Source organism: Lodderomyces elongisporus, chromosome 5 (genome assembly GCF_030384665.1).
Source record: "Lodderomyces elongisporus chromosome 5, complete sequence".
Lineage (NCBI taxonomy): Eukaryota > Fungi > Ascomycota > Pichiomycetes > Serinales > Debaryomycetaceae > Lodderomyces > Lodderomyces elongisporus.
This window is the reverse complement of record NC_083677.1, coordinates 291,067-310,568: the sequence shown is the minus strand read 5'-3', so window position 1 is coordinate 310,568 and position 19,502 is coordinate 291,067. Positions and strand designations below refer to the sequence as shown.

The 19,502-nt window shown below is 35.0% G+C and overlaps 10 protein-coding genes across 10 annotated transcripts; 4 read left to right on the top strand and 6 right to left on the bottom strand. All coding sequences in view use genetic code 12, as the record gives it.

The window, feature by feature from the left end:
* Window positions 1-216: 216 nt before the first annotated feature.
* On the bottom strand, window positions 217-1,509 carry MMM1 (ERMES complex subunit mmm1; the record flags this gene model as incomplete). Its single annotated transcript, XM_001524249.2, has 1 exon — window positions 217-1,509. The coding sequence occupies one exon, from the start codon at window positions 1,507-1,509 to the stop codon at window positions 217-219; it is 1,293 nt and encodes a 430-aa protein (XP_001524299.2).
* Window positions 1,510-1,970: 461 nt separating this feature from the next.
* PCT1 (choline-phosphate cytidylyltransferase) lies at window positions 1,971-3,518 on the bottom strand (the record flags this gene model as incomplete). The annotated part of the gene is made up of 1 exon (XM_001524248.2): window positions 1,971-3,518. The coding sequence occupies one exon, from the start codon at window positions 3,516-3,518 to the stop codon at window positions 1,971-1,973; it is 1,548 nt and encodes a 515-aa protein (XP_001524298.2).
* A 544-nt stretch (window positions 3,519-4,062) lies between these two features.
* On the top strand, window positions 4,063-4,521 carry ibp1 (Cdc25 phosphatase Ibp1; the record flags this gene model as incomplete). The annotated part of the gene is made up of 1 exon (XM_001524247.1): window positions 4,063-4,521. One exon carries the CDS (start codon window positions 4,063-4,065, stop codon window positions 4,519-4,521), a length of 459 nt encoding a protein of 152 aa, XP_001524297.1.
* Window positions 4,522-4,799: 278 nt separating this feature from the next.
* On the bottom strand, window positions 4,800-6,833 carry PVL30_003993 (uncharacterized protein; the record flags this gene model as incomplete). Its single annotated transcript, XM_001524246.2, has 1 exon — window positions 4,800-6,833. The coding sequence occupies one exon, from the start codon at window positions 6,831-6,833 to the stop codon at window positions 4,800-4,802; it is 2,034 nt and encodes a 677-aa protein (XP_001524296.2).
* Window positions 6,834-8,070: 1,237 nt separating this feature from the next.
* Window positions 8,071-8,547, bottom strand: PAM18 (mitochondrial import inner membrane translocase subunit TIM14; the record flags this gene model as incomplete). Its single annotated transcript, XM_001524245.2, has 1 exon — window positions 8,071-8,547. One exon carries the CDS (start codon window positions 8,545-8,547, stop codon window positions 8,071-8,073), a length of 477 nt encoding a protein of 158 aa, XP_001524295.2.
* A 615-nt stretch (window positions 8,548-9,162) lies between these two features.
* On the top strand, window positions 9,163-9,795 carry RLP24 (ATPase-activating ribosome biosynthesis protein; the record flags this gene model as incomplete). The annotated part of the gene is made up of 1 exon (XM_001524244.2): window positions 9,163-9,795. The coding sequence occupies one exon, from the start codon at window positions 9,163-9,165 to the stop codon at window positions 9,793-9,795; it is 633 nt and encodes a 210-aa protein (XP_001524294.2).
* A 435-nt stretch (window positions 9,796-10,230) lies between these two features.
* Window positions 10,231-12,363, top strand: PVL30_003990 (uncharacterized protein; the record flags this gene model as incomplete). The annotated part of the gene is made up of 1 exon (XM_001524243.2): window positions 10,231-12,363. One exon carries the CDS (start codon window positions 10,231-10,233, stop codon window positions 12,361-12,363), a length of 2,133 nt encoding a protein of 710 aa, XP_001524293.2.
* A 387-nt stretch (window positions 12,364-12,750) lies between these two features.
* On the bottom strand, window positions 12,751-13,092 carry PVL30_003989 (uncharacterized protein; the record flags this gene model as incomplete). Its single annotated transcript, XM_001524242.2, has 1 exon — window positions 12,751-13,092. One exon carries the CDS (start codon window positions 13,090-13,092, stop codon window positions 12,751-12,753), a length of 342 nt encoding a protein of 113 aa, XP_001524292.2.
* Window positions 13,093-13,564: 472 nt separating this feature from the next.
* Window positions 13,565-14,095, top strand: PVL30_003988 (uncharacterized protein; the record flags this gene model as incomplete). The annotated part of the gene is made up of 1 exon (XM_001524241.2): window positions 13,565-14,095. One exon carries the CDS (start codon window positions 13,565-13,567, stop codon window positions 14,093-14,095), a length of 531 nt encoding a protein of 176 aa, XP_001524291.2.
* A 218-nt stretch (window positions 14,096-14,313) lies between these two features.
* PVL30_003987 (uncharacterized protein) lies at window positions 14,314-14,895 on the bottom strand (the record flags this gene model as incomplete). The annotated part of the gene is made up of 1 exon (XM_001524240.1): window positions 14,314-14,895. One exon carries the CDS (start codon window positions 14,893-14,895, stop codon window positions 14,314-14,316), a length of 582 nt encoding a protein of 193 aa, XP_001524290.2.
* Between the last annotated feature and the right edge of the window lie 4,607 nt (window positions 14,896-19,502).

The window sequence follows — 19,502 nt, the reverse complement described above, 5'->3', positions numbered from 1 at the left end:
CAATGTTTCAGCCTAAGCAGCTGTCAATTGTATTATTTGTTCTTCATTTCAATGAATTGTATTATTATTGTACATATATATATGTAAATCTATTTTCTTACAACGTTGTATACTTTTTAAGTGATAATTATATACACTCCATCTACTTATATTAATAAATCATTCTATTGTCATTTCCTCTTCTTCTTTTTTCTTTCCTTCTTTATCTACATTAGATCATAATGTGTCGTCGCTATCCTTTGGTTTTGCTGGCTCGCGTGTATTTTTAGTTCTTGGCCAAAGTGACGGAAGCTTTACAACTTGAAACCTTGGCTCGACGCATCTTTCAATAAACCAAGTTCTCAACCTATTTTCAATCAAAGAAGAAATTTTGGGAACGTCTTGCAATTTGGCCCTAGAACCAATCAATGACTTGACGACAAATTCGAGCCGATAATCAGGTGCAAAAGAGAACATTAATGCAGTCCCTCCTTTTTTATCTTCAGAGCTTGAGCCTTTACCAATTTCGTCATTGCCGTTATCCGTGCTTGTGTGACCGTTGCTTGGTCGCGCAACTTGATCAGCTTGAAATTCTTGATCATTGGTGTTGACCAATGATACTGTCAGGCAACCCGAAAAACGGACTATGGAAACAGTCATTGCCACGGGCAATATTGCTGTTAATGGACGCGGATAGTTCAACAAGAGCTTTGTCTCCATACCCAAAGTCAATGTATCTGACAAGTCGACGTCTATTTTTGCTTCTAGCCGTCCAGTATCTTCTTTGCTGTGCTTGATCCTACAATTAGAAAAGATGGGAAAATCATCGCCAACATCAATCTCCGTAAGATTTATCTTATCCAAAAAGTCAGGCAATTCACTGTTATCCAAAAAGTTGCTTAATGAGTGGTATATATTGTCCGAGAGCAATGCCTCCGTACGAAGATGTGAAATTGTTTGTGCAATAAGCACATTAAACCAATCTAGAGACTCCGAGGCATGGTTGTTTACGTCATAATATGTCTTTTCCAAAATACTTGATACTTTGGCTCTATTGTTCTGCAACCTCTCGTCATCGGTTGAAGGTTCCAGGTTTGAATCTTTGCCACCAATCCCATTATGTCTATCTCGTGATGTAGTAGATTTATTGTCTCTCCGCACAATCACGCCCGCTCCATCTCTGGCAACAAATTTCGAAGGTATGCTTGATGACGAATCAGCAAAGACAAAAAATTTGACAAAAATGATAATGAGGAAAATAACGCTTAATTGGCCAACCACAAGTCCCTGTGTGAAATTCCATGTGTTGCTTATAGAAGAGTGCGATGACTGGAGCAGCTGCAAGTGTGACTCTTGCGATAGTAGTTCTCGTTGTTGTTGGAGTAGCTCTTCCTGTTGTAATCTCAATTGATTCTGTAGCTGAGCAAAAAGCGTCAGCCCCACTGTGTTAGAATCGCTATCAATATCTTTGTCACTGTTTATTACTTCAGCCATTTCTTGTTCTTTGATATTTGGATCAATTTCGGTCATAGCGTGGTTTAAATTTTACGGATTACACGAGTTGTTTCTTGCTTGAGTAGCCAGTATGGCTTTAGCCTTCTTTTTTATTTTTTTTATTTTTTTTTTATTTTTTTAATTTTATTTTTTTTACTATTATTATTATTTTCATTTATTGGAATATAAATTAACTATAAAACAGGAAAGAAGCACAAAACGATAATTTGGTTTACCAAATATTTTTTGATAAAAGAACCGCTCAAGAGGGAGCATTGAACAAACTTTAAACATACAAAGTCAGAGTTGAGAACAAATGTTTACAAAAGACATATCAACAAGATAAACTGCCTTGTCCAGAATTGTTGTTGTTTTTTTCCTGTTTTTTTCCCCTGTTCTTGTTAAATTGTTAATTATCTAGTTCTTTGTATATATTTGTTTTTCGTTTCCCTTTCGCTAAAGTACAAGTTATATTTCTTTTATTTTTCTTTCCCAATCTAATATGCTTTCTTTTGAGGAGTTTTCCTTGGTGTTGATGATCCTTTTTTAGGCGTAGATTTCACTGCAGCTCCACTCAGTGTGCCTTTAGTTGTTGTCGTTGTTGCATTCATGTTGGCGTTAGTGGTAGCACTGTTGTTGATTAAACGGGGTTTAATGCTACTGTTACTGCTACTGCTTCTCCTTCTGGCCTTGTGTACTGGTTTTATCACTATAGGTTTGATCTCCTCCTCATCCGAATCGTCCTCGCCATGTATCCATTTCAGAATTACTTTTCCTGCATTATTTAATTCCTTGTTGGCATTTCCTATATATTTTGACGCAAAATCTGTGAGTGGAGAGCCGCCTTTGTACGAAGTAGAATCCTCAAAATCACTAATAGACCCACTTCTGCTTGGCCCTTGACTTCCATTTGTAATTGATTGTTGGTTCTTGTGTTTTTGTTGTTGCTTTTGTTGGTTTTCCAAATATTGTTGCACGTCAAACTTCTTGCCTCTCATAAATTCCCTAATTTCGAAGTAGAGATCACGGCTAACATTGTTGATATTCAGCTTGTTCCTCATCCAGTATGTTCTAAAATCATTAATATGTTTCTTGAATTCTAATTCATTCTTCTTGAGCCAACTCACATTAAGCTCTTTTCGAGTGGCACCTCTTGCAAAGTTCCTCATCAAGTATTTGTCATAATCACGGATAATCTTGGTGATAATGTCTGAAGTAGAGATACCTTCTGTTCTTTGAGTGGTGAGAAACATCCCTTGCTCTTTAATTGGCTTATAGATATCATCACTATCACTACTTGCATAAGGTAAATCATCATGTGCAACATAATCAATATTGTGTTCCCTTAAAAACTCTGGGGTAACACACCATGGAGCGTTGGGAATCACTTCATCGACCCATTTACAATGCTTTAAAGTTTCGCACCTTTGCTCATCTGTCAAAACAGTTAAACCTTTACGCTTATGTGTCTCTTTATCGGAGGGAATTCCACAAACCAACTCGACATTCTCAAAAGACTTTTTAGCTTGCTCCAATTGTTTCATGTGACCCAAGTGAAATAAGTCAAACACACCATCAGCGTATATTCTAATTGGTTTATCCTTTGGTGGAATGTTGAATCTGAAACCTCTAGGTCTGAATTTTCTATATTCTTCTGGTAGTTCCTCATCCAATTTCCGCTCTTTTTCTTCAAACTCTTCTTCCTCTTTTGTTTTTATCCTTCTCTTTTTGGCTCTTCTATTGCCACCACGACCTTCCTGATCGTTCCCATCTTTATCTTTATCTTCTTCTTCCTCTTCATTATCATCATCATCATCATCATCATCGTCATTCTCTTCGACTTCATCTTCATATTTAGACAGCTCCGCATCTTCGTTGTCGGTGGTAGGGCTCGATGACTTGACCGAAGAGTCATCCTCCAATTTCCTTTTTCTATTTCGCTTAAAAAGTGAGGAAATTGATTCTATAGATAAAGTTCTTGTCAAGGGCGCACCATGACCATTGAGCTCATTCTCAATTGCTTTTCTTCTTGGTAATCTGGCCATTTCAAAAAGATCAAAGAATCCTATAATGATACTATGGTTATACCCAAAAGATAATGTTGTCGTACTAGTAAGAAAAAGAAAGACAAAAATAAAAGTGTAGACTTAATTGGATGTTTCGGGACGATTGCTACTTGAAATGTAATGTCGATCTAATGGAGAACGTGTGAGGTAAAGTTGATTTTTTGTTGTAGTTTTATTTTTTTTTCCTCAGCTTTTTGTTTTCTAAGTTGTATTTTATATTTATTATTTTTTTTTTAATTTTTTTTATTCTTTTTATTCAATAAATTGTTTCAATTTAAAAGTAAGGAAAAGGCAAGAAGCAAAAAAAAAAAAAAAAATGTAAATTCACAGCATTCTTCTAAGGGGGAAAGTGAATTAGCCGCCTATCCATCCCTCAATTCCGCAACTCAACCATCCTACGATCCAACTATTCAGTTTCTTTTTCTTTTTCTTCTTTTTCTTTTTCTTTTCCTTTCTTTTCCTTTCTTTGCTTCTTTTTACCCCATTGTTTTTTTTTTACAAACTCTTCAGCTTTTTTAAAGAAATGAGTCGTCTATATTCTATTTCAGATATAAAATTAATTAAACCAGCAACGCTCTACAAATGGATTACCACTTGTCATTCGCCTAATGGTACTTTCCAAGTAATAGATGTGCGAGACTCAGACTATGTTGGAGGCCACATCCGCGGGTCGTGGAACTACCCTGCTTCAGATCTCAATGGCTCTAAAATCTTGGAGTTGCAGCAACGCATATACGACGCTAAAATCAAAGATGTGGTGTTTCATTGTATGCTTTCTCAAGCAAGGGGTCCAAAATCAGCCTTAAAGTTCCTTCGATCATTGGATGATATCGTAGATCCGGAGATGCAACGATATTTTCAACAGGATGACGTGCGTGTCTACATTTTGAAAGGTGGATTTACAGAATGGGCTGGAGAGTATGGCCCAAATAGTGAGGTGACTGAAGATTTTGCAGAGGATATTTGGGGATTTGGTTCTTGAAGTAATAGAGTATGTGAAAGATAGAGCAAGATTTTGAGTTTTTTTGCTTTGTTTAGTTTTGTTTATGTTTACGTTTTGTTTTCATGTTTGTCTTTCGCTGTATTGCATATCGAGCTTGCTGGCTTGCAATTGGTGATTAGAGGAATCTCTACAAAAGCAAAATAGGTGTTTTTTTGTTAAGATGTATTGTACAATTAATTTATAGCATTAATATATTTCAAGTGTTGCATTTCTATCAATTTTAAGTAGGTTTAAACCAAATTCAAACCTAATTCGGGCTAAATGAGACTATCGGTAACAGGATTAAATGCCCTTTGCTGTTGGCTTTGGGGGTATGAATTGAAAGAAGATTGTTGATTTGAGCCAGCAGAGAATGCAGCAAACGGATTGGTGGACTGTGGAGCCAATGGCTGTTGTTGTTGTTGCTGTTGCTGTTGCTGTTGTTGTTGTTGACCGGTTGCCATGCGCATAAATGGATTGGTAGACTGTGGTTGCAAAGGATTAAGTATATGGGGCTGTTGTTGTTGTTGTTGTTGTTGTTGTTGTGGAGGTGGGGGCGGTTGTCCAATTAGTGACAGGATCTGTGGTTGCGATTGTGATGAAGGAATTGTCTGGTGACCTGTTTGCATAACTGAGAATGGATTTGTACCTGCTCTTGTCAAGCTGCCTTGTGGTTGAGTATATTGGTTTGGGGCAGGTTGTTGTGATTGTGATTGTGATTGTGATTGTGATTGCGCAAATGGGTTTGTGCTCTGAGGCTGGATTGTCGTAGGACCATATCCACCAAAACCAAACCCAGTAAATGCAGATTGAAATTGCGTGGTGGAGTTGGGTGATTGGTATTGTTGGCCTTGTGCAATTGATGGAAGCGTGTTTTGTTGGAAAGATTGGGTATGTTGAGCTTGGAGCTGTTGTTGTGCTTGTTGCTGAGCTTGAAGCTGTGCTTGTTGTTGCGCCTGTTGTTGTGCTTGCAATTGCTGTTGGTATGCCTCTTGCTGCTGTTGTGCTTGAAGCTGTGCCTGTTGTTGGGCTTGTTGCTGTGCTTGCAATTGCTGTTGGTATGCCTCTTGCTGCTGTTGTGCTTGAAGCTGTGCCTGTTGTTGGGCTTGTTGCTGTGCTTGCAATTGCTGTTGATATGCCTCCTGCTGCTGTTGTGCTTGAAGCTGTGCCTGTTGTTGTACCTGTTGTGGGGATTGCATATACCCTTGCGCTTGGCCTGGCACAAACATGTTACTCCACGGGTTGTAAGTTTGTTGGACTACTAAAGATGCGTGTCTGTTGACATCTCCACCACTATTACTCTGCCCTATAGAGCTGTTACCAAAACCAGAACTGACATTATTGTTCAGGTTGTTGTTGCTTTGCTGCTGCTGAGCCTCCTTGCTAGCAATTGCAGTGTTGTTATTCAAGTTCTTCTTACCATCTTTTTCAGCCAAGTACTGTCTTCTATTAACTTCAAAGTTTGGATCATCCAAATATTCCTCCAAAGAACTTGTCAACGCTGTAGGTGCGTGCTTTATCGTTGGAACGTGCAACTTTGTTGCGTACTCTAGGTGCTTTGCTACTCTTAAATAATCAATGACAAATTTAGTCTGATCCACAAACTTTTTGTAAATCTTCAAGGATCGCTCGGCATCATATTTCGACATTTCAAAATAGTGCTCTAAAATGTTAATAACCCCTTCGTTCAATTCTTGAAAGAGTGCAAGCAAGTCATTGACCAAAAGACGAAACGCAGTAAGGACAATTTCATTATTGACATCGTTTTCCATAAAGCTATTCTTGAGCAAGGCATCAATCTGTTTCTGAACACTTTCGCACTCTCGTAACAAGCCCTTGTCGATGGTGAGAAATCTTAATCTTCCGCCCTGTTGAGAGGTACTGTTATTTGACCGTTCATCTCGTACATAATCGATCCCTGTGGCATCATACTGCTTCACCCTTGTGTGCAAGTATTTGGAATACTTGATAATGAACCGTACGTCGGTATTACCGGAACCTCCGCCATGAGAAATATTACTCAGAGACAAATTCAACATTGAGTGTCCTTGGTCAGCCAAATACTTTAATGTGACATCCTTATCTCCTTCCCTGATCATCAAGTGGATAACAATCAATGCTTTGTAAACTACCGACCAAGCACTATCACGTAATCTATGTTGCAATGTCCTCATTATTGTGTTGAAGTTATCATTTGATATTATTGAATGGTCAGTTGACGTTGCCATCAATATGGGCTCTATGTATTTCGGTTTTGGAGCCGCGACCTTGAGCTTAGTCGCTCCCTTGACAATCTTTTCATACGTCGTCATGATTAATTAGGTAGAAAGAATGTGAAATTTGTGCTAAATGTGGGAGGTGAAGTGTGCGTGAGGACGAGGTGAGAAGAGGTCAGGTGAAGCCGTTAAAGTCTTATAATGAATGCAATTGGATGGGTAAAAGAAGGAAGAAGGAATGAAAGTTATAAAAAAAATGATAATGATGATGATGATAGAAATTGAGAAGAGAGATTAGGAGAAAAATTGGGGTATAATTGATTTGTTTATGATAGTTGGTGGTAAAATCGGTTAAGTATAATAAGTGTTGTTGAACAAATATCCGGGCTAAAAGGAGTAGTAAGAGTAAGACCGAGAGTAAGCGACTAATAGAGAAAGGGAGGGAGAGAGAGGGAGAGAGAGAGAGAGAGTGTGTGTGTGTGTGTGTGTGTGTGTGTGTCGGTTTGTTGCACTTTCATTCGGTTCATTACACAGCTGCATTTGTTGTTTGTTTTTTTCTTTGTCTCTCTGTCGTTTTTTTTTCTTCTTTTCTAACTAAGAACAATTGTTACCAAGCTATTTTTAAACACAAAAGTAGGTACTGCCAATGTAATCTATAGTATTCTATACTTTATTAATTAAAAATTAGCCTAAACTCAGCCATCAAAGTATTTAATTCAGATTTGCCTCAAACCCTTCCATTAATGTTGATGTTGATGTTAATGTTGATGGTAATGTTAGGGTTAATGTTGGGGTTACTTCTGCTGCTGCTTCTTCTGGCTAAATCCTAACGTGGTGTTAACTCATACTATGATACCTCCTCCTCAATTTGTTTCCTCCATGTTTTCTTCACTTCCCTCTTGTATCTTTCAACTAACGATTTATGCAAAAATTGATGTTCTTTTTCTTTTTCTTTTTCAATTTCTTTAACAACATTCACCACTACTAATGCAAGGTCCGTAATCTCTCTACAAAAGATTGAGTCATACTCCACTTTACATAATAAAAATCAACTTCTTCTAGTCTAAACGCTTGGTATTCTATTTACAAACCTATTACATTTTTGTTTCTATTCGTTATAATCATTATCCTTCTTTAATCCTGCCATCACCACGTTTGATTTTTGATCTTGTTATTACAAACTGTATCTTGCCATTGCTTTTCTTGCTCCAAAAGTGAAAAGTGAAAAGCGGAAATGTCCAAAAGGTGCAAAACTGCAAAAATTGACAAATTCTCAAAACCAGAGAAGGCAAGGAAAAAGAAAAGAATTTTAGTAAAATTCTTAAGATTTCAACTACTTTGCCTTCATACCGCCCCTTTTCTCCAAAAAGTCCTTTGCCTCATTCACCTTAGTTGCCAAGAATGATGAACCACCCTTATCTGGATGATTTGCCATCATTAATTTTCTGTGGTGTTCCTTCAATTTCATCTTACTCAAATTTGTCTCTTTCAAGTTCAATATCTGTAACGCCTCTCTAGCAGTCATTTTTTGGCCAAATCCCCCAGTATAAAATGCTTTTCCATTGATACCAGGACGGTTTTTCTTGAAAAGACCAGCTGCAAAGTACGCAATGGTTAAACCACCAAGTCCTGTGAGCCAAGGATGGTCACCCATCCAGTTGACTCCTTGATCAAAATACCATTCTGCAGAACCTTCTGCTGCTTGTTTCTTCTGGAGCTGTCCAGTGTATTGGAACTGTGGATGTGATTGTTGTTGTTGTTGGTATTGTGAGTTGTTTTCACCTGGTATAGCTAGCGTGGGTACTTCCATAGGTGCCATTATTTTTCTTTTCCTCTTTGATAAGCAAGTAGCTAATTTAATGTCTCTGTAAACGTTGCAAAGCTAGGTATGATCACTTTTCAAAAAATCCAAGTTTGTAGTTGAATATATTTCCAAAGTCTTCTTTTTTTTTGGAAGGATTGAGTGAATATTGAAAAAAAAAAAAAAAAGAATAATACTAATAAAAAATAAAATAAAAAAATAAATAAAAAAGAAAGAAAAATCGAGGTCAAAAAGATTTCACAAAAGAGAGAGAAATTTAAAATTTCCATGCTCTTCTCAAAATATTCACATCTCAAGATCTCAAGCAGCAAAACTCCACTTTTATACCGAATACCATACTTGTTTGAAAAGAAATAATAATACAAAGGTATATACACACATACATCAATAAGATATATACTGTCACGTCCTTTGAAGAAACAGAGATATCCCGTATAGAAACTTAGCCACTTTTTTTTCTATTAATTTGCTTCTTTACACATTAGCAGAAAAAAAAAACTTACAAAGTTGAATAGAAAACTTGTAAAGAAAGACAAAATTTTCGAAACAAAAAAGATCAACCAAAGAAAAAACAAAGAGAAAAGAAAACTATAGAGATAAATAATGAGAATTTACCAGTGTCATTTTTGCTCATCGCCTGTATATCCACTTCACGGAATCACATTTGTGCGTAATGATGCTAAGGAGTTTAGATTCTGTCGTTCCAAATGTCATAAAGCATTCAAGCAACGTCGTAATCCACGTAAGTTGAGATGGACCAAGGCATTTAGAAAAGCTGCAGGTAAGGAGTTGGTTGTGGATTCAACATTGACTTTTGCTGCTAGAAGAAACGTTCCAGTTAGGTATAATAGAGATCTTGTTGCCACAACTTTGAAGGGTATGAGTAGAATCGAGGAGATTAGACAAAGAAGAGAAAGAGCATTCTACAAGAATAGAATGAGAGGTAACAAGGAGAGAGCTTTGGCAGCAGACAGAAAATTGGTTGAGGAGAACCCTGAATTGTTGAGATTAAGAGAAGTCGAATTGAGAAGAAAGGCTGAGAAACAAGCTGCTAAGGAAAATGCCATGGAGGAGGAAGACGAAGAAGAAGAGGAGGACGATGTGGAAGAAGAGGACGAGGAAATGATGGATGAAGATGAGGAGATGGAGAGCGAAAGCGAAAGTGAAAGTGAAACAGAGGGTAAGAAGATCAAACAAAAAGTGTTGTTGAAAAACAAGAGAAAGACAAGAAGGTGATTCTCAAGAGGTTTTTCTCGTGGGTGAAAGCAAGAAAACATTTTGCTCATAAAACAGTATTCAATGTATAATAATATAAGTTTTTTTAACATTTCTTTCAGAAGATATTCTAATAACCATTGCTTGGTTATATTGTTGTATCGAACGTATGTAAATAGAGAGAAAAAGAGCGAGAAAAAGAGTGTGTGTAAAAAAAGAAAGAAGAAAAGTAAAATAGAAGGAGTGGATGTCAGAAAGAAGAAGGTGAAACGACGTGGGTCGAGGTGGGTCTACGCGGTTAGATGTGGTTCGAGTAAAGAGCTCAGCCGCATCCAAATTCAACGGTGTTTCTTTTTTCTTTTTGGTTCCTTTTTTAAATTTTCAATATCCAAACATTTGCATTATTATTTACCATTTTTACAAGGACAAAAATAGAGAAATAGATTTTTAAAGGATATGATTACGCTCCGACGATTAAATGCTGTTGGAACCAGGATTGTGGTACCTAAAACATGTTTTAAACAATTTCACTACACTCTGCGTCGTCAGTTCAACCCGATTGTGGAGAATTTTTTGAATGATTTGAAAGAAGAAGGAGAGGACGACAAAAAATCTAACAAATCGAGGAGATTGAATAGTCTAGGCAACAATGATAGGAATGACCACAATAACGAAAGGAACAATAATAACAATTATAATGATGGTGAAGATAATGGTGGTGATAGTAGTGGTAGGTTTGACCGATTCAAGTCATTTTTAATGAAATGTCTTGAAACCATTGGCATAACTATTTCTTCAGTTGGTATTTTGGCCGGTGCAGGGTTTTTATACCACAGGTTCTATGGCTATCACGTGTTATACAAAATGGACAAGGCATTTGATAAAGGTGAAGATCCAGCTGCACAAATTGCGATGCACAGCAAGACTCATGCTCATACCTCTAATAGTGAAGATGATAAAGGTGATCAAAGTAAGAATAATGATAAGGAAGATGGTGATCACAATCATAATCTGATCCAAGATTTCTGGGTAGATAGGCCACAACAAAAACTATTGGATGAGATTATTTCTGGGAAAATCATTGGCAGGTACTTTTTAATTATTGGTGAAAAAGGCACTGGTAAGACATCTTTGATTATGGAGGCCATGAAGAAAGTCAATGGCTTGAATGTTTGCATATTTGATGCCCATGCAGACCCAGAGATATTTAGATTGCGATTGGGTAAGGCTTTAAACTTTACATTTAGTGAAGATTATATTGGCTCGTTGTTTTCAATCAGAGGTCCAAGAGATACTACCGCGTTATTGGACATTGAAAGAGCTTTTAGCAAATTAGAGGAGTTGGCGATTAATCGAGTTGCTAAAACCAAACGACCTTTGGTGATGATTATTAATAACGCGCACTTGATCAAGGAAAATGAAGAAGGTGTCAAGCTATTAGAGTTGTTGCAGCAAAAGGCAGAAGCATTGAGTGGTGCTGGTCTTTTAACTATGATTTTTAATAGTGATGATTATTGGGTTTATGAGAAATTGAAACAATTGGGTACTCGTCTTGAACTAATCAATGTGAGGGACTTGAACCGTAAAGAAACCGTTAATGCTTTAAAATTCATTAGGCATAGATTTTTCCCCAAAGACCGTGTACTAAATGATGCTGTTTGTAACAAAGTTTATGATTTGATTGGAGGAAGACCGCAACATATAACGCAAGTGGCTCGCCATAATGACATCGTTAAGGCGTGTCATGAAATCATTGACCGTGAAAAAACTTGGTATTTAAATCAGTGTGGGCTATTAGGGTCAGGAATGGACGATGATGTTATGGAGAGCGGAAAGTTTTCCTCGAGTGCGATGTTGTTGATGAGAGAATTTGTTGAGATGGATAGACAAAGAGCTGATAGTTTGATTCTTAGCAAAGACAATTCGAATCAACACGATCATTATTTACCAGAGCTTCCACTTTGGAGAGCTAGACAAGTGATGACTAGGGCAGACTATATTCAGAGATATGACAATTTAAACATCTTTACAATTGATTCAGAGAGCCGTGTGCGTGCTGATTCTGTACCGATGATGCGAGCATTCCATGAAATTGCCTCTCAACCGCACTTTGATGAGCTATTGGAGGACACAATGGATAGAGTTGCTGATATTGAGTCGCTTGGAAGAACTAGGGAGATTGTAATGAAGGATTTGAATATGGGAAGTGAATATTTGTGGAAGAAATATGGTCCAGCTGAGTTGAAAATGACAATGCTTAAATCGGCAAAAACTAAGGATGTGCATGGAGACTTTACCGAGTTCAATAATGCTGCTAATGAAAAAGGAAGCCATTCAGGAAGCAGCGGAGTAGGTCTTGGCAATGACAACAGTGCCGGTGCTGGTGCTGGTGATGGTGCTGGTGGTGGTGTTGATAAAATTGAAAATGATGATGATGATGATGATGAAGAACTCTACTTGGAAGATATCGACCGTAAAGATTCTAGAAAATGGTGGAAAAGAAGAATGAACGATCAATTGTTTGTTCCAGAGAAGGATCGACATGCCAAGGAGGGCGATTTGGATTTAAACAGAGTCAATGAAGATTAATAAAAAAAAGGTTACAAATACATATACATACATATATATATATATATAAAATAAAAGTTTTTGTTATCATCTATCGGGGAAAGTAGATATTGATGGTACGGGAACAAGTATTGATTTATCAAAAACATTTGTTTTTTTTAAGCAATAGAAAGCTTTAAGATTCCCTTAGCTTTGAAAGATTTAACTGTAGCTAGTATAAAGGATATCTTGCTCACATGTGAGCTGATTGGTTCTTGACTTTCAACGTTTCGTATAATTTCTAGTCTAACGAGGTCACTTCATAGCTGGAACACAAGCATTGAAAGTAGCCCTTAGCTTCTCTTTAAATTTTATTTGACTCAACATTTCCAAACACTATATTCTTTGTATTTGTGTTTGTGCTTGTCTTTACCAATGCGGTCGTTGATAATATCTCGAGCCAGTATCCAGCTCTAAATCCATCGTTTGTTGTTGTTGTTGTTGTTGTTGTTGCTGCTGCTGCTGTTGAAGGTCCTTTTCCATAGTCCCATTTTCATTATACTTTATATTTCGCAGCGCATTCATCATCATTTCTATTGTCTTGTAATGCACCTCAGTGTGGATCTTGTGGTCTTGGAATCGTTTGCAAACAGGCGATGAGTAAAGTTGTGACAAAGAGGGTGGTGTTGAGGGTAAGCTTGATGAGCTCGTGTTTTCGAAATGAAAATTATCAGACTCTAAATCTGAGTCCCAAGATCTCTTTCTGCTCATTTATTGTTTTATTGAGGAAGCGATGACAATGCTAAGATGCGACGGCCTGTAAATGTGTAGAAGTGGAGATGTTTCTGCAATTGACGAAAACAAAATGGTTATATCTATATATATATATATATATATATATATACAATCTTGATGAGAATGTTGTTTTGTTGTGTATTTCTCTTCCTGTCCTTTATATATATATAAATATAAATAAGTAAATTTTAATTATCCGCATTAAAACGCGTATCGAGAAAACTGCTTGTTTGGTGTATTTCACAAAAACCCTGAGTGAGGGAAAACCAAAAACGAGTGTAGAGATACAAGCGCAAAGATTTCAGCACAGCATCGCTTCTTCATCTTTTTACCCCATACTTTTTTTGTTGGCAAAGTTCAATAACATATATATATATATATACGAACCGCGTTTCAAAGTGGTTTTCATGTCAGTTACTTGGTTTAAATAATTCTTACTTGTAATAAAATGGCAAAGCGAATACAGGGCAAAAACATCCGTCATACTAAACACTCGCCAGTGCAAAAACTTCAAAATGAGACGGAGTTCAACCTGACCATCCTCATCAAGTCACTGACACCATTCATTTCTGCGTTGAAGCGAATCCAGAAACAATTGAACAAATTTTCCAAATCTGCGGCAACTAGTACAAGTTCCAAGAAATATCAAAATGATCAGTATAAGAAGTTGCAGTATATAAAGGTTCGTGGCATGGGCAAGTGTTTGGAAAAGACGTTGAAATTGGCGTTGAAATTCCAAGAGTTGAACTATCGTGTGGATATTGTGACGGGAAGTATTGAAGTTATTGATGAATTTGAGAAGTTAGAGAATGAAGATGAAGAGGAAGATGAAGAGGAAGAGAAGATGGATGTGGATGTGGATGTGGATGTGGGTAAAGAAACGATGCAGGAGGATGATGTGTTTGACGATGAGGAAAGGATATATCGCAAAAGAATGGTCAGTACAGTTGAAGTACGAATATGGCTCAACAGAGATTAACATGAAGAAAGTAAATGCATTTGTATGTGTCTATTTTCCTGTTTTGTTGATATCGAAGAGGATATGTTATATATTTTTTTGATTTAAAAATCCTTAAACTCTTAACCAAAATGGTTTCTTTATACATATATATATATTCTATTAGGTTTATTGCTTTGTTCTCGCGTCATCCTCGTTTATCAACTATAGTAACCTCCATTTTTTTCTTTAATTCTTATTTATGCTTCCTCTTTATCTTTATCTCTTTGTTTAGCTCTCATGATACATCGCAGTTTAATATTCCATAATTCGTAAACTTGTTTTTCCAACTTTGAACAGATTCTGCTCTTTTTTTTCACATCTTTAAATTGTTGTAATAGTGCTTCTTCCTCTGCCTCCAACTCTCCGAAATCTACACCAAATAGTAATTCGGCAACTTTACACATTTGCAAACATTTGGTCCAGTCTCTTTCGTAGTATGCCTTTTCGCATGCATGTAGGGCTTTAGTTCTATCTGCTTTATTGTCCACGTTTAAATTGTCCATGTTTTCATATAGCCATGTCTCGGTGTTAATTTGTGGTCCTGTTTTTTGCCAGAGTTGAAGCTGGTGATTGTATTCTTCTTGAGTTTGTGGTTTCCTCTGCTTTTTAGATTTAGGTTGTTGTTGTTGTTGTTGTTGTTGGTAGGAGGTTACTGATGTTGTATTTGTTGAAGCAGGGTTTGGCAGTGAGGGTGCTAGTGAAGGGTGGTGCTCTTGCGCCAGTATGGTCAAGTTCTCCAAGTTTGTTACATTTTCATCTGCAGTGCTATCACTTGTCATACTGTACTATGTTTTTTTTGTTCTTCTTGTGTGTTGAAAATGAGTGAAATCAAGATAAATATATGTGTATGTATATATATATATGTGTATGTCTATAAGTTTAGTTGGTTTGATGTGGATGCGATGGAGAGTGATGGATATAATGGTTTACAGCATGGTGCTTAATATGTAGTAGTATACACATATGTGAATATATATGGGCTTAAAAGTTTTAACGGAAAAATAAAAAAGAAAGAAAGAAAAATTAAAAAAGAAATAAGATAAATACAATGTGTATAGTGAATTGCATCGTAGATTACCTAATTGGGATATTGGTGTGTTTGGTTGCAAAAATGGGACAACTAATCATTTTGATAATGTTAGAAGGAAAGAAAGTGAGTTAGAAAGAAAGAAAAAACTAAATTAAAGGCGGAATAGTAGAGAGTCCAATAGTTGTTTATATTGACTATTGATTTAAGAGTTTATCTTAGAGATGAGGTGAGTAATTGAAGTTGTATGTTTTGGTTTCTGTGGTTTACAACAGTAGATGTCTCTTGGAGTTCATATTCTAATTTGAAAATTAGATATAAGTATATACATATATATATATATATATATATTACTTTACTTTCATACTTTACTTGATTTGTATAAATTTTGGCTTGTTTTTCACGTAAAGTATTATAAAGTTTAGCTACGTTTATAATATGAAAATCTCATATTAATCCATACTTATAAGTTTGACTTTAAAAGAGGTTGATTGTGCTGGTCATAGTGCTCTTTCAAAAATATTTCTTTTGCAAGTCTTTTTTTTCTTTTCCATCTATTCATTCTTCCATCCCTCTTTACAGGTATAATGGTCAAATATGTTGTTGTTTTTTCAAATGCCGAAGAATTGCGAGCAATGTTCTTTTGTTTTTTCTTTTCTTTCTATGACGCAGACATTTTGTTTTACGATGTATTATTTTTTGTCTGTCTGTCTTTCTGTCTGTCTGTCTGTCTGTCTTGCTTTTTTCTCTACTCTTGCACTACCTTTGATTTAATATTTTTTTTATAGATTATAAAATATTATAACTCTTGTTTCAGAGCAGCATCATCATCATCATCATCGTAATTCCCAAGTGGAAAGTATGTGTAAGCTATGATGTCATATATGGATTCCAGAATATACCATTTGAGGTAAGCTCGGAGTTTGGAGTTGATGGCTTTAAAAAAGAGAAGAGATGTGACTAAATGAGTTTTCAGGTATTCTTACCAAGGAGTTTTTTTTTTTCAGTCTATTATATATTTTCGGATATAGCACCCTTGTTTTTTTTTTCCTTTTTTTTAACATCACTGTTAAATATCCTTTGGTCTATTTCTTAAAATTAAAGTGTAAAACAATAGTAGCGAATAAAAAAAAAAAGAGAGAGAAAGAGGGGAGTGGAAGGAAAGAAAAAATAGAAACAATAGAACCAAATCACTAAATATATATATATATATATATATAATATAAAAGCGAGACGGCAGGTACTCGCCATCATATAAAGTATTATCCGTATATTGCGGAGTTAGTGTCAATTTGGTTATGAGTGTTCCGTATACACTTTTTTTTTTATTTTTTATATTCTTCCTTTTTTTTTTTTCTGTTCCACTTTCTACTGCCTTGTTATTGCTAAAGATCCAAACACAAAAACAAAGACAAAAATATAAAAATGAAAAAAAGTATACTAAATAGACGACTATGATCTTTCCGAGAATCTGGCCTCAAAGCCAAGATAAAAGAATAGGGACAAACAGACAACAGAGAATTATATCTATACACACATGTATATAAATAATAATAGAGGAACAGAGAATCAAAAGGTCTAGACCTGGTGGACTAAAAGACAAGGAAGAACAGGAAGAACATTATAGAGGCGAAGTCGATTATTGTTTTCATTCAATTTGTTCTTTTGGTTCTTTTCTCTTTGAACAATAGCATCTGTTTTAAGCAGCACACAAAATTGTTGTTTTTTTTTTTCTCATAAATAGTTTATAGTTACCGTGTCATATATACATATATATATATGTATACATATATCTGTCTTTATTTTTATTTTTGTTTGTTTTTACGGTGTCTTGTGCCGATTGCTTGAGTCGTAACTAGAAACATTAAAGTAAAGTTTGAAACAACAATAGGATATTTCTGAATGGACCAGTTCCAGTTCTAGTTTCAGTTCCAGTTTCAGTTTCAGTTTCAATTGCAGTTTCAGTTTGGGCATCGACTATTGTCCATCCTGAAACTAAACTGCAAGTTTTTAAAATAGTTTAGTTTACTTTAGATGCTGTTATTGTATTTATTGTATTTTCCTGAGTCTTTACATTACTATTTCTAGAGATATGTTGTTGTTGATGGTAAGAGAGAGATGACTTATTACGTATCCAACCACTTTCTACTCTGCATCTCTCTCTCTCTCTCTCTCTTTACCTCCCAGAATAATAATAATCCTATTGCTAATTTTCTTTTTTATTTGTAATGTATAATATTTAACAATTTGTTGGGAACTATAGAGTGATGTAATCTTGTCTATTTCTTTCCCTTCCTTTTCTGCTTGTTTTGTTTTGCTCAACAAGAGTGTTTTTTTTTTATCTTTCTTATTTTTTACCAATCGTATACTCGTACTTGTTGCTGTCATGTTGCTTAATATATTTAAGGAAAAGAAAAGCCAACGGTATTCTGCTTGCTTTATAAAATGTATTTCTTTCTTTTTTGGAATTCTCCTTATAGGTTGATTGCTCTATCCTTATTCTTCTTCTTCTTCTTCAACATTACTATAAGGATACGCTAAGATGCTTTTGTAACTTCGTTTCAGATTTGTTTTATACACTATGTTATTGTTTATATTATTGTTAATATTATTGTTCATTTCTCCTCTTCCCTTCATCTTCCAACGGCGGTGACATCACTGTGCATTATGCATCTTGCGTCCTTTTTTTTGTTTTTAGTTTTTACGATACTCTATGGTGGTAGCTACATCTATATATATATATATTTCAATAAGGCAATGGTTAGTTATCTTAAGTTTTTTTTTTTTTTCTCTTTTTTTTTTTTTTTGCTTTTAATATTATTAGTTCTATTACGTATGAGTGTGCATCCATTTATCCGAGCCGATAAGTCTCCTCTATATCTTTATATATATATTTCTCTCTCTCTCTCTCTTCTTTTTTTCGTATTATAAGCTAATTTCACAATTCTCATTTATAGTGAAATTGTCAACAATAGGCTTACTACTGCAAGATGCATCCTTTTATTTTAAGAATACAAAAAAAAGAACCAAAATAGAAATGCTATCGGATCCTTCCCCGTGTGTAAAGTAAAAGCAAATAATAAATAAAATAAATAATAAATTTAAATTTAAATTTAAATATAAATATAATAGCTAATAAATAATTTTTTTTTTTTGGGGGGGGGGGGGAGTGTGAGAAGGGGGGGGCAGAAATACAAATATTTTAGATGATACAGATACATCATGTATACACACAAAGGATCTTGTGAAATTTTGTCAAGAAAGAAAAACAACAACAACAACAAAACAGAATACAGAATATTCAACTAGAACAAGTGTATGGCTCTTCTTTTTTTATATTTAACCAATTCATATAATGAGTACTCTGTTGTTTATATAGTCCTAGAACAAAACAGAACAAATGAAGAATAAAAGCCTTGTTGATTGAAGTTCAACTTGATTTACCTCATCTATCTCTCTCTCCATTCTCAACCAAAAAAATAAAGAGGGGGTAAAAAGCAGAATGGAAAGTAAGAAGAGACACAAATTCAATAATAACCTCCACTTTGAACCATCTTGTATATTGCAAGTCTTTATTTGTTCTTATCCTCTATAACTCTTGTTGTTGTTGTTGTTTTTCTTTATTTTAGTCAACATTTTACTGGTTGCTTTGTTTACCACTTTTAGTGTTTCTGCAAATGTATTGATTTTACAATGCGACAATGATTATTATCTGCAATAGAGTTAATGAAAAAGAAGAAAAAGAAGAAGAAGGTGATGATGATGATGATGAAAAAGCAGTATTATTAGAATTTAAAATTCCATTTTCAAACAAGCTGAGCCATGTAATATTTAAAAAAATGATGGCTTAGAATTTATAAACTCAACAAAGATGACCAGGTTTAGTAAGTGTTTGAAAAGCTGTTGTATATTTTGTTTGTCATATTGGAATACTATAAAATTAAGGAAATTAAAACCACCAATAAGGAGACACTTGGGACATTACTCAATAACCTTTGCCACTTGACTCCATTTGTTATATACATATATATATGTATATATATAAGATATAAAATAAAAAACCCTGTATCCGTATTATATTTGTAGATAGTACACTACTCTACATACTGAATTATTTTTTATAATTTATATTTTACTTTGATCGTAATGTTCCTATGTTTAAAATAAAAAGACAGAGTGTTAATAATTAAATATAAAATAGTCTCTATATTTTTTATATTTCTTAAAATATTATTTTTTTATGACCCGAGGATTTACCATAAGCAAAGGGTCATTCGTAACCAAGCAGCATTTGCCCTTCCTAATAAATTTATATAATTTATATATTATATATAATTTATATATATAATTTTTTTTCAC